Source organism: Malurus melanocephalus, unplaced genomic scaffold, assembly GCF_030028575.1.
Source record: "Malurus melanocephalus ecotype Western Australia unplaced genomic scaffold, MMel_1.1 scaffold_966, whole genome shotgun sequence".
Lineage (NCBI taxonomy): Eukaryota > Metazoa > Chordata > Aves > Passeriformes > Maluridae > Malurus > Malurus melanocephalus.
The window spans coordinates 88,367-100,673 of record NW_026624198.1 but is presented as its reverse complement, the minus strand read 5'-3'; the positions used below and the strand labels follow the sequence as shown (position 1 = coordinate 100,673).

General features: G+C 47.3%; 2 protein-coding genes across 4 annotated transcripts in view; both read right to left on the bottom strand.

Annotated features, from left to right (window-relative positions):
* Nucleotides 1-575: 575 nt before the first annotated feature.
* Nucleotides 576-4,175, bottom strand: AURKAIP1 (aurora kinase A interacting protein 1). Of its 3 annotated transcripts, none has more exons than XM_057386439.1 (4): nt 4,114-4,175; nt 3,589-3,677; nt 2,595-3,037; nt 576-1,661 (listed from the first exon to the last, which is right to left on the bottom strand). In XM_057386439.1, exons 2-4 carry the CDS (start codon nt 3,638-3,640, stop codon nt 1,554-1,556), a joined length of 603 nt encoding a protein of 200 aa, XP_057242422.1. In that variant the 5' UTR covers nt 3,641-3,677; nt 4,114-4,175; the 3' UTR covers nt 576-1,553. The 3 variants fall into 3 exon arrangements, with proteins under 3 accessions (XP_057242422.1, XP_057242423.1, XP_057242421.1); XM_057386440.1 differs by lacking the exon at nt 4,114-4,175 and adding an exon at nt 4,084-4,099 and having other exon boundaries at nt 3,589-3,678; XM_057386438.1 differs by lacking the exon at nt 4,114-4,175 and adding an exon at nt 3,799-3,995.
* Nucleotides 4,176-6,136: 1,961 nt separating this feature from the next.
* Nucleotides 6,137-12,307, bottom strand: part of LOC130585806 (C-factor-like) — a 12,248-nt gene continuing 6,077 nt past the window's right edge. Inside the window, exons 2-6 of the mRNA XM_057386442.1 lie at nt 10,197-10,248; nt 9,733-9,920; nt 8,592-8,747; nt 7,498-7,608; nt 6,137-6,861 (exon numbers count right to left, since the gene is read on the bottom strand). Coding sequence (XP_057242425.1) covers nt 6,748-6,861; nt 7,498-7,608; nt 8,592-8,747; nt 9,733-9,920; nt 10,197-10,248 — 621 coding nt within the window. The 3' untranslated portion in view covers nt 6,137-6,747. The remainder of the gene's footprint in view (nt 6,862-7,497; nt 7,609-8,591; nt 8,748-9,732; nt 9,921-10,196; nt 10,249-12,307) is intronic.

Below are 12,307 nucleotides of genomic sequence, written 5' to 3'. Positions count from 1 at the left end.
AGCCATTCCTAACAAAGCTTTGGGAACATTTTATCCTGGACTCGTGCTCCCTCTAGAGAAAAACAGGAGCAGTTTTCACCTCCCTGATGTTGTCCAGCAAAGCAAAAGTTTCAAATTACATCCTGCGGTCAGAAATATGAAAGGAGGCTGACACAGCCCTGGGATGTAGGAGCTGATTAAAACCTTGCAAAACAGAGTTTTTTTCCACAAGGAAAACACAAACCCTGAGAGATGTCGGATGTCAGGAGGGAATCGTTGGTGAGGCACAAATTGCCCAGAAAAGCTGYGGCTCAGRGTGTCCTTTCTGCAGCCAGATCAAAACTGCACCTTGTAAATGACCTCCACATTTTATTTTCTTCTGTTTTAGTTTATTTTCTCCTAGCAGAAAGAAAAACAGAATGTATTTTCAAGGAGTTTCTCTCCATTCCTCAATTCTTTTCCTCTCAGTCCACCCCATTTCTTTCCCAAAATACAAAAGCTCAATCACAGTAAACCACCCAGAACAGCCTCAAATCCCAAAAAGAAAAGCAGAACCCAAACCTGATTTGTACATTTTTATTTTCTTCCCTCTTAGATTTTTTTATTTTCTTCCCTCTCGGTTTATTCTCTCCTAGCAGAAAGAAGGGAATGCATTTTTGGGGAGTTTCCCTCCATTCCTCATTCTTTTCCTCTCAGTCCACCCCATCTCTTTCAAAAATACAAAAGCTCAATCACACCAAACCACCCAGACCTGCCTCAAACCCCAAAAAGAAAAGCAGAACCCAAACCAGAACCCAGATAAAAAAAAAAAAAAATCCTCTGTCAGAGTTTATTTTAAATACCTGTATTTGTCACAGCTTTCAGCACTCTCTTCAACCATGCAAAACCAKCTGATTGTATCAGGGCTGCCCCAGGCACAAAAGTTTGTGTAGTTAATGAATAATTAACTCTGAACTACTACTTTTACCAATATCTGGATGTTCTACATGACAAGGGCCAATCAAAGACCAAAGAAAACATTTTTTTTTTTTTTTAGCACAAAATAGAACACAAAACTAAACGTGCCTTTAAGGRTGTTCATGCAATGCCTCAGGCACGTGCACACCAAAGCTCCAGAAAAAAGACAATAAAAGCTCTTGCAGGTCCATTCCATGAAATTCTGATCCAATTCCCATCCCAGCAAAACCCTTAGGAAAACCCCAGCTTTTGTGCAGTAAGGTTATAAAGAATGCAATTTAGAAAAGAGCTTTTCCAAAGGCTYGTGGATATGTACAATGAGGAGAATTCTTTCACTGATCCCATCTCCCACACCTGATTTGTTCTTAGGCTCAGCCTCAAAWTAAAGAAATTGAGCTGGAGCCCAAAACAGCTCTGCTGTGAGCACAGGACAGCAGGGCCAAAGCACCAAAAAAGAGCTCAAATCTCTCCTTTGGGGAAGAAACTGCTGCCAGTTCATCCTTGGAAAACTCCTGCTATTTTCATCACAATCAGAAAAAGTTTAAATGTCATCAACATATTTAAATATCTTTTTTAATTACAACTGCAGATTTAAAATTTGTGACAGGTGGTTTTTTTTATCGCTTGGAGCTCCTCAGGTAGATCTTGGGGGTTTGCCACCCTGCAGGAGCACTTCTCAAGCCAGCTCTTTTCCAGATGCGTTCCAAATCTTTCTCAAATTTTATCTGAAACAGGAGAAAAAGAAACAAAAAATGGTAATGCAGCTCAGAAGAACACCCACGTGTCCCAAGGACAACATAGGTGCTACATAAACAAAAGAGATAAAGGTTTTAAGTCTCAAAATATTTAATCTTACTGCAGAAAATATATCAGAAGGCATTAAAATGCACAAGGATCTTGGTAGTGTTTTATAAAAGTCCTGTGCAAAGAAAATTGAGAAGATTGCCAATGAAATGGCAAAGAAATTAAGAGGATTTTACTGTGTTCAATGCTGCCTCCTACAAATCTGAAACAGTGGAATTACAATTAACTCTGATTTGCATCTGGGCAAGGTGAGAATTCCCAGAGAATGAACTAAATTATATCCCAGTAAATTCTATCAAAAGGCAGCACTGAAGGAGAACATCCCCAGCTTGAACAAACCCCCATGTTTTCCTTCATCCCTTCTTGTCAGGGAAGTAAAAAACTTCTACATAGAAAAATAGAAAAGGAAGCACCTGGGATGTGGGGAGACAGGGAAGAAATTAAAATTAAAACCATATTCCTGATGCAGGGTAGACGCAGAAATTCACCTTTCACACAAATACTAAAATTCATCTCCATTAATCACATATAAGTTACGGTTACGTAAGAAAAATTATGCCTAGCAATGATCACAATTCTGTTTGGAATCCCAGAATWATTGAGGTTGGAAAAKATCTCCAAGATCATTAAGTCCAAGTGTGACTGATGCCACATCCAGYYCTTCYTTGGACACTTCCAGGGTGAATCCACCACCTCCCCTTCCATGGAGAAATTCCTCCTGCTGTCCAACCTGACTTTTAGCTTGAGGCTAAATGTTGAATTCATGAATTCAAACGAATTTTTCCCCAAATCCATTCCACTTAAATCCAACATCTGGTTGGATGAACAGCAAACYCCCCCTCCCCTGAGCTCACCTGCCGCTTCCTCTTGCGCCCCTCCTTCACCCTCCTGCGGATGAACTTCCTCCTCTTGAGCAGCTTCTTGTACTTGTGCCTGTTCATTTTCCTCCTGCGGATCTTCAGCACATTCCTGCACTGCACTTTGTTGTTCAGGACTCCTTCTCCTTCACCCACATCCCCTGTGGGGGCGGGCGGGGGACACTCGGATCGCTGCGGGGTTTCGTGCTTTGCTTCATCCCGATCATCCTCAGCTTTGGGCAGGGAGTACCTGACGGTCAGCCAGCTCTCCAAGGGGCTGATGGAGAGTTTCCTGGGAATCAGGATCTCCTCCAGCTCAGGGTCCAGCGTGTGCCACTGCTGGGGCTGGGCCCCGCTCGTGCTGGGGGGCTGAGTGCTGTAGCGTGCGGACAGAGAGCGGCAGCAGAGGAACGAGGACACCGACCTGGGCAGGAGGTGGCCTTGGGGAGAAAGGGATTGCATTGAAATTGGGGGATTKTACAGCTCTGCCCAGAAAAATCTAATAAAGGGAAACACTCAAAAAATCACAARAGCAAGGAAGTATTTTCAACTTTTAACTGCAATGCTAAAGTGTAAAAAATTACACTTTACTGGGCAAACTGCCCAAGTCACCCAGGCAGAGCAGGGAGGAGCTTCTCCTTCACTGGGAGGTGTCCTTGCCCATGGCAGGGGTTGGAATTCCATGGTCTCTAAGKTCTCTTCCAACCCAAACCATTCCATGATTCTGTTAAGTGGAATGTTTTTATGTTATTTGATGGAAAATCAGTTTGGGATGCTAAGGCACTGTTTGCTGTATCAAATCACAAGAAGTTAAACCTCAGCTACACCTCACTTACATAACCGATGAGCGGTAATAACGTTTGCAACCCCTGACTCAATAACRGCCTCCTCCCTCCTCCACTGCTTGGTGGAAAAGAAACTTCTGAGAGCCCAATATAAACCAGGAAAAAAAAAATTAAACACAAAATTTGGTCACACAAAACCAATTTACCTGCAATTCTCGAGGCCTTCAGTAACTGGGAACTCAGCTGTGATATTAACATTTTGTTTCACTTTGTTCACTAGCAGAGCCGGCTATGACTGTTCAAATAAGAAAATTTATTCTATAAGGCAAACATGCAGTGTAAAAAAATCCTTTTCTATTCAACCCCAACCCCCAAAAAGACGGCCTGAGACACCCTGAACACCCTCCTGGTTTTACCCTCACCCTTTCGGGCTCTGCTGTGGGGGTCAAGCAGCGGGGTAGCTGAGCCGCGGGGGTGATTTATTAATAAAGCTTGCGYTGTTTTCACTTTAAAAACACGGTAACCGCAGCCGAGCTCCCGGGCACGGTTCTATTCCCCGCTGAGGCCGGGAGGAGCAGCCGCGCAGCCTAAGCAGGGCCGTCCCGAGGGGTCGCTTCCCTCCCCGCAGCCCTCCCGGTGCTGTCCCGGTGCTGCCCCGGCCCTCACGGAGCCCCCGAGCCCCGCGCCCGCCCTCCCCTCACGGCCCCGCCGCCACCGCCGCCATCACCCACCGGCCCCGCCGCCACCGGAACTTCCGGCGGGTCCGCAGCGCCCGCTGGCGGCACCGGGGAACGGCACCGGGGAACGGCCCCTCAGGGTCCGGTGTGGTTCCTCAAAGTGTTGGTGTGGGCCCCTCACGGCCCGGTGTGGTTCCTCAAAGTGTTGGTGTGGGCCCCTCACGTCCCTGTATGGTGCCGGTGTCGGCCCCTCACGGCCCGGTGTGGTTCCTCAAGGTGCCGGTGTCAGCCCCTCACGGCCCTGAATGGCTCCTCAAAGTGCCGGTGTCGGTTTCTCGAAGTGCCGGTGTCGGCCCCTCACGTCCCTGTATGGTGCCGGTGTCGGCGCCTCACGGCCCGGTATGTCTCCTCACGGTGCCGGTGTCGGTTCCTCAGGGTGCCGGTGTCGGCCCCTCCCGGCCCTATATGGCTACCCAAAGTGTCGGTCGCTCACGGCCCTGTCTGGTTCCTCAAGGTGCCGGTGTCGGCCCCTCACCTTCCTGAATGGTGCCGGTGTCGGCTCCTCACGGCCCTGTACGGTACCGGTGTCGGCCCCTCACGGTTCTGAATAGTGCCGGTGTCGGCCCCTCACGGCCCTGTATGGTGCCGGTGTCGGCGCCTCACGGCCCGGGATCGTTCCTCAAAGTGCCGGTGTCGGTTCCTCAAGGTGCCGGTGTCAGCTCCTCACGGCCCGGTATGTCTCCTCACGGTGCCGGTGTCGGTCCCTCACGGTGTCGGTGTCCGTCCCTCACGGCCCGGTATGTCTCCTCAAGGTGTCGGTGTCGGTTCCTCGCGGTGCCGGTGTCGGTTCCTCAAAGTGCCGGTGTCGATTCCTCACGTCCCTGTACGGTGTCGGTGTCGGTGTCCGTCCCTCACGGCCCGGTGTGTCTCCTCAAGGTGTCGGTGTCGGTTCCTCACGGTGCCGGTGTCGGTCCCTCACGGCCCTTCATGATAATTTGTGGTCCCTCAGGGTGCCGGTCTGGGCACCTCACAGCCTTTTAACGGCTCYTCACGGTCCCCAACGGCCTTTCATGGCCTCCAACGGCCCTTCATGATCCCTCACAGTCTTTCATGTTCCCCAATATGATTCTTTAAAGGATTCTGTAAAGGATTCTGTGATTCTATAAAGGTTTCTGTGACCCTGGAAAGGATTCCATGATTCTTTAAAGGTGTATGTGATCCTGGAAAGGATTCTGTGATTCTGTAAAGGATTTTGTGATCCTGGAAAGGATTCTGTGATTCTGCAAAGGATTTTGTGATCCTGGAAAGGATTCTGTGATTCTTTAAAGGTTTCTGTGATTCTGTAAAGGATTTTGTGATCCTGGAAAGGATTCTGTGATTCTGTAAAGGTTTCTGTGATTCTGGAGAGGATTTCATTATTCTAGAAAGGATTCTGTGATCCTGTAAAGGATTCCATGATTATTTAAAGGATTCCGTGATTCTTTAAAGGGTTCTATGATCCTATAATGGATTCCAGGATTCTTTAAAGGATTCTGTGACCCTGTAAAGGAATCCATCATTCTTTAAAGGATTCTATGATCCTTTTCCCGTGATCCTGTTCATACAGGGATGGCAGAAGGCATCCAGACACCTTTCCTGACACTCCCTTGTCTGCATCCAGGGGCAGCTCCCGTGGCTGCAGTCCAGGGCCAGCCACACCTGTTCTCTCCCCCTACCTGGCTGTTGTTTTTCTTTTCTTACAGGAACCCACCACCTTGGCACAGCATGAAAGTGCCTAATCAGCTGGCAGGAGGGAGGGATTTTGAAACCAATCCCAGACTTCAAAGAGCTTTTTGCTTTTCTACCTACCTCAGCCAGAACACAGGAGATTTATTCACCAGCTGCTTTTAGGATTTCAGACCAGAACAAGGGTCTGGATCCATTTTAGGTGCACCCCATTGTGTCAAACCCAACCGCCCTGAAAGGAACWGCAATGGTCAGAGTTTCTTTCTGCGAGGTAGGAATAAAATTCTCTTGCCAGGAMAGAGAAACCTGTGAAGAGGAATGAAGTAAACAGTTCGGTAAACAGGCTGTTTGTTTAATCAAGATTTTATTGAAGACACTTCAGAAGTTTATGTACAAAACAACATTCCCACCCCCAGATCGGGCTGTTAGTCACCTGCTGGGAACAAAGCGAGGTGGACAACCTGGGGACACTCAGAGTTTGCCACAGAATTGATAAAAATACCAAATTCCCGTGGTTTAGAGCTGGACAATTTCAACCTTGGCTCAGTTAGGAACAAAGGAAAACAAAGGAGTTTTTTACTGGAGATAACTGAGATCTGACAGCCTGCACTGGCCTGGCTCTGAGGTCAGGTCACTCAATTCTGCAAAGAGCCAGAAGCCCACTTTGGCTGTGGAAATGAAAAGGAAGCAGCCCCTGGATTTCACTCTCAGGTTTGAATCCGTTTCAGAGGGTTCCGGGAGATGCCCATCCCCAAGAGCGCAGCAGCGTTTGCAGGAAGCATTAGAGCAGAGCAGCAGCAAGGCCGAGTGAAAGAATCAACCACCCTGCATCCCAAACACACCCAGAGAGGGGCTGAATGTCACCCTGGCTATTTCAGCATGTTAGAGAACCCGAGAGACACAGAACGGAGTTGGTAAAATTAAATTGTGACTGATGCTGTTCCTGTGCAGCTCTGAGTGCTTCTACCAYGGTAGAGTTTCCCCTTGCCAGTCCAGGAAAGAACCGTTTTCTTTTTCACCAAGACGGTCCAGAACAGAGAGAATTCCTGGGATAGCTTCTTGTACCTGCATGGGAGCCTGGAATGAATCAGGMTTAGGGTTATTATTGGGATTATGGTGCAGAAAATCATTAAATGCATTGAAAGAGGTTCTAGAATGGAGTAATGAATCAAGTTTAGGATCATTATTGGGAATATGGTACAGAAAATCAGTAAATGCATTGAAGGAGGTTCTAGAATGGAGCCTGGAATGAATCAAGTTTAGGGTCATTATTGGGAATAATTAAATGTATTTAAGGAGGTTCTAGAATGGAGTAATGAATCAGGCTTAGGGTCATTATTGGAAATAATTAAATGTGTTTAAGGCAGTTCTAGAATAGAGAAATGAATCAGGCTTAGGGTCATTATTGGGAGTATGGTACAGAGGAGAATAAATACATTTAAGGCAGTTCTCAAATGCAGTAATGAATCAAGTTTAGGGTCATTATTGGGAATAATTAAATGCATTTAGGGCGGTTCTAGAATGGAGTAATAAATAGGTTTAGGGTCATTATTGAGAATATGGTACAGAAAATAATTAAATGCATTGAAGGAGGTTCCAGAATGAAGGAGGATGGATTTCTGTGTGTCACTGCCTGCCTTTGCAGCACGTGGGGCTGTGCAGCCAGAGGTTGGGACAGCAAGAGAACCCCACYTGCACCTTCCCAGAGCTCACCATGTTTCCCCCCATGTCTGTCTGAAGCCAGCCTGGGTGCAGAGAAATGCAGAGAATCCCGTCAGATTTCAGGTCAGCAGCGAGGCACCGGGTGATCATGTTCAGTGCGGTCTGTGAGAGTGGAAATTCTCGTTAATGAGTTGTTGATGAACCCTGGGCAAAACCCCAAACCCAGCTCCCTTCCACCCTGCTGCCCCTGGCATAGAAGGGACACTAAGAGACTCTCAGTAACTGATCCAGACCTTCTGAAAGCTCTACCAACCATGAACTCACGCCCAAAGACGAAATTAAGTTGTAAAGGAAGATAAAGTAGCATTTGAAACGCCTCAGGAGCCACGAGGAGAATAATATTGACATAAGGACGGTGTTTTTGTGCAATAATCACTGCACAAACATCCACCGACTCCTGAACGGTGAAAACAAGCGTTGAACAGCTTATGAGTAGGCGGTGTAGGAGAAACTGTGTGTCTGATCCTGATTATCTGTCCAAACTCCATCTCTGGATGGCAGAAAACTCCAAATCCCACCTGTCACTGCCTCACATCCCCACGTAGAGGTCAGCACACCTTTTGCTGATTCTCTGCCCACTCTCTCTCTTGGACTGGACAGGAATGCAGCTGATGGAACCCACACTCGATGGCATCACTCTCTTCCCTGAATGCCAAATCCCCGTGGAATGGATCTGCATCAGAGCAGGATTTGGGAGYTGCTCTCCAGGACTTGGTGTGTCTATTCCAGCTGTAGAGTTCCACAGCTCTCATTTCCACCCACAGAAATGCAGAACGGGAAGGGTTTTGGTGTCCGCAGAGGTGCTGCACCCATTGGCATCCCCACCCTAAGGTCAGAGTGGTTTTTAAGTGTCCTCAGGCAGGGAGCACAACCTGGGGGAGCCCACAGACTTTGATTGGGGTAAACCTTGAGGAGCACAGCTTGATGGAACCCACAAACCGTGGTTGGGATAAACCTTGAGGAACACAGCCCGGGAGATCTCACAAACCTTGGTAGGGATAAACCTTGAGGAGCACAGCCCAGGGAGCCCAGAAACCTTGGCTGGGATAAACCTTGAGGAACAGAGCTTGATGGAGCCCACAAACCTTGGCTATCCTGTAGGGATAGACCTTGAGGAACATCTCGTTGGCCTGGACGAGCTGCATGGAGGCAGCCAGAGAGGACATGTTGATGATGGCAGCTCGGTGACAGCCCATCCCAGTGCTCCGCTGGGCTGCCTTCCTCAGCAGGGGCAGGAAGGCCTGTGGAAACAAGAGTTTGGGTTAATTTGGTGATTTGGATTGGAGTTGTGATGTTTTTTTAAAAAACTTTCTATATTGTCATGTCTTTGTAACCCTGGAATTCTTGAGTGTTTAACTCCAGACTCCACAGACAGTGCTGAGCTCTCCCATTTTTACACAAAACAATTCCTCTGCAGCCCCAAACTCAAGGACACCTCACTGTGCCAGGCCCCAAGAGATGGAAACAACAGAGAACTGGGGGGAGCCAACTTGGAGTCAATGACTGCATTGGCTGAGCTGCAATTGGAGGATTCAGCCCCAAAATGGACAGAAGTGAGAAAGGGTGAAAAACCCGTGAGCCATTGTCCATTGTGGGWGTGGGGCTGCCCTGGGTGCACCTCAGCTGGAAAAAAATGCTTTATTGTGGCAGCCCAGGGGTGCAGCACCTTTCCATCCCAAACCATGCAATATTGGAGTGTTTTATTTCTGTCAACTTGTGAAAGAAGAGGAAAAATTTATCTTAACGATGACTTAGAGAGTGTAGGGAGAAGGGAGGGTCTCGGAGCAAAGCAGGGAGCAGGAATTCCCGATGTGCAAATGGACAAAACTGATAAAAATGTAAAAAACCCATGAGCCATTGTCCATTGTGAGTGGACTGGGACTGCCCTGGATGCACCTGAAGGCCCTGCCATAAACAGAATTTTCATTTTATTGTTGTTTGAATTCTGTAGAGGGTCTGCTTTAGGTGAGCCAGATTTAGGCATCAATTGGATCATGTCCTCATTCAGAATGAGCATCCCAGCCCAGCCCAGTGCCACCAGCACAGATTGGGGATGTTCCTCAACCCCAGTGACCAAAACCTTCCTGCAGCAGCCTCTGCCCACCCCAGGAACACCAACAGGAAATCCTGCTGCTCTCCACGGCAGAGCTGTCTCTGTGCCATTCCAAAAACCTGGACAAACTCATGGAAAAGCCCCAGATTAAGGAAACTCCTGGCAGCCCTTACCTTGGTGACCATGAGCTGCGCCACGGTGTTGGTTTCGTAGATGGTCAGCATGGTCTCTGCGGTCACCTCCTCCAGCGAGGCCAGCACGTTGATGCCCGCGTTGTTGATGAGGCAGTTGAGGCCTTGGTCCCCCACCATCTCCTCCACTTCCTTGACCACTTTCTTGATGCTGCTCTCACAGACCACATCTGCACAGAGGAGCCGGGGAGAGAGCCCCAGGAGCAGCTCAGGGTGAGAAAACCCATCCCAAACCCAAGCCCAGGCTCCATGGAGGCGTTTGGGCAGCGCCAGATGGAAGAAAACACACAAGAAACTTCACAAAAGTACATTTCCCCTGTGATATYTTGAGATGGTTTTCAGCTGCTGGAGTTCACGTCCAGCTACTGATCACCCAGGAGAGCAATTTTTTAAGATGTACTCACTTAAACTGAACATATTTCATAAAAATAAAGCTCTCTACTCACCCAGTTGCAGGAGCTTGATGTTGCTGTATTGCTTGCTAAGCTGCTGGAGTTCCTAGGAAGAAGAAATTTTAATTTTTAATCTTTTATATATATAAAAAAATATTTATCTTCGTGGCTGTTACATAAATCAGTTTGAATTCTTCATCTCCAGAAYTGCAACTGAAATATTTTCATGAYTGGACCGTTCTACTTGGTTTTCCARCCTGCTGAGCAGCTTTCCTTARARCCAGATCAAGAAACTGGATTCACCCCTGCTTAGTCCCAGCTCCAGCATGCTGGATTTTTAGTGGGATAGTTCTCGATTTTAACTCTCATTTCTCAGCATTCCAGAAAAAAACCAGCATTTCCCCAAATCTCTAAGACAAGCGTAATTCTCCTGAAGCTCAGCTAGTGCTGGCCATCACTTCGTGCCAACATGAAGCTTTTAAAAAGCCACTTGGAATTCCTGTTTTGGGGAATTTTCCCATGTTTTCCCATGGGAATCGCTTTTCCCCAGAAGTGTTGGTGTCATTTCTCATAAGAAATCWGTCCCAGGAGAAGGATTCCCTCTCTTTTCTGCCCATCAGCAGAGCAGCTCCTGGATAAATCTGCGGTGTCCCGCACGGATTTACAGGCCCAGCTGGGATATTTCAGTTCCTGCACCACAAAGCCAAAYTCAGCAGATGGATTCCATACCCACAGCCACGCTCAGCAAACCTGGCCTGACATTCCATCTCCAGCAAATCCCGTTCTTTAGGAGCCCTTTGGGAATTGGGGTCAGGAGTAGGGTTTGGGAAAAACACTCCCCTGCCCTTTGGAGAGGCGGGAGGGACTCGGTGTCCTCTGACAAACCCATCCTTTATCTGCCATCACACCCCGCAGGATCCTCTCCAATTTGTTCTCCCAATCCACAATTGCAATTAAGGCTCTTCAGGGGATGAAGGAAGCAAAAAGAAGACRTTCCATCCCATAAATTAAAGACCCAGAACATCTTGAATTGTTTGTGGATAGCCCAGAATGAAATAGCTCCGCYGTGTCAAGGCCTGCGATAATTCCGTGCCTTTGAGGCATCTCTGGGTTTTGGTTTGACAGATAAAAAACTCCAGAAGTGCTCTGGCTTCTCTGGGTTTGTTCATTTATTTATTGTTGGTTTATTTACGTGTTTTAATTTCGGACAGAAACGAGCTACTGACTCCTGCTGAAAGGCCAAAGTTGCTCCAAGCAGCAACCAAGAGGCTTCTGCATATTTGCAATGAAGAAAATTGATAATTTTCTTTAAAAAAAAAAAAATAAAACACTCTCCACAGCTTGAAATTACAATAGCTGCATGCAAATGAGGTTTCAAATTCAATGGGTTTTCCAGTTAATTACTCAGTTAATGAGTGAATCCAACTTCAGGGGTTGAAATTGCTGAGAAGAGGCTCCCGGGCGTGAAGTTGATCCAGGCAGCTTTACACCTGATAAAATCCAGTTAGAACATCTGAAAATTGCAGGAAAGCCGATTTTCCCTCTCCTGTGACTACGAGGAACACGAGGAGAGGAGGATTGAGACAATATTTTTAATTTGTGAGCCCTGACAGAGAATTTCAAATCAAACAAAACCAACAAACCCCACTAAAACCCCACAGCAAACCCCCTAAATCTGTGTTTGTTTAGCACTGCACCTGAACAGCACCCCTGAGAATCCGCTCCTAAAGAGTCCAAAAAAAAAATAAAATAAACTGATTAGCATCTGTTGTTTCCTGCTTGCTGATTTTTAATTAGGCTTCACAAAGAGCCGGCCTATTCTGATTTAAGCACAATCCTCTGGCACTCCAGGCTCATCAGCACACGGGGTATTTATTGCTCGATTTTTTTTGTTGTCTTTGTCATTTAGCGAGATTTACTTGGAGATTTATTCTCCTCTTTTCTGAAAGCATTATCCAGCTCGGGTTACAGCTCTTGGAAAGGAGCTCGGGCAGCTGGAAACCATCGAGGTGAAAAAAAAACCACGGTCTGTGGGCAGGATGGAGGTGCTGGGGTATTCTCCACATCATCCTGGACACAGCCAGAGGTGGATCCTGTTTKATTGTTTTCCTCTGGGATGAGTTTTTGGTATCACGGTGTACAGCCAGATCACTGTTCTGCCCTCT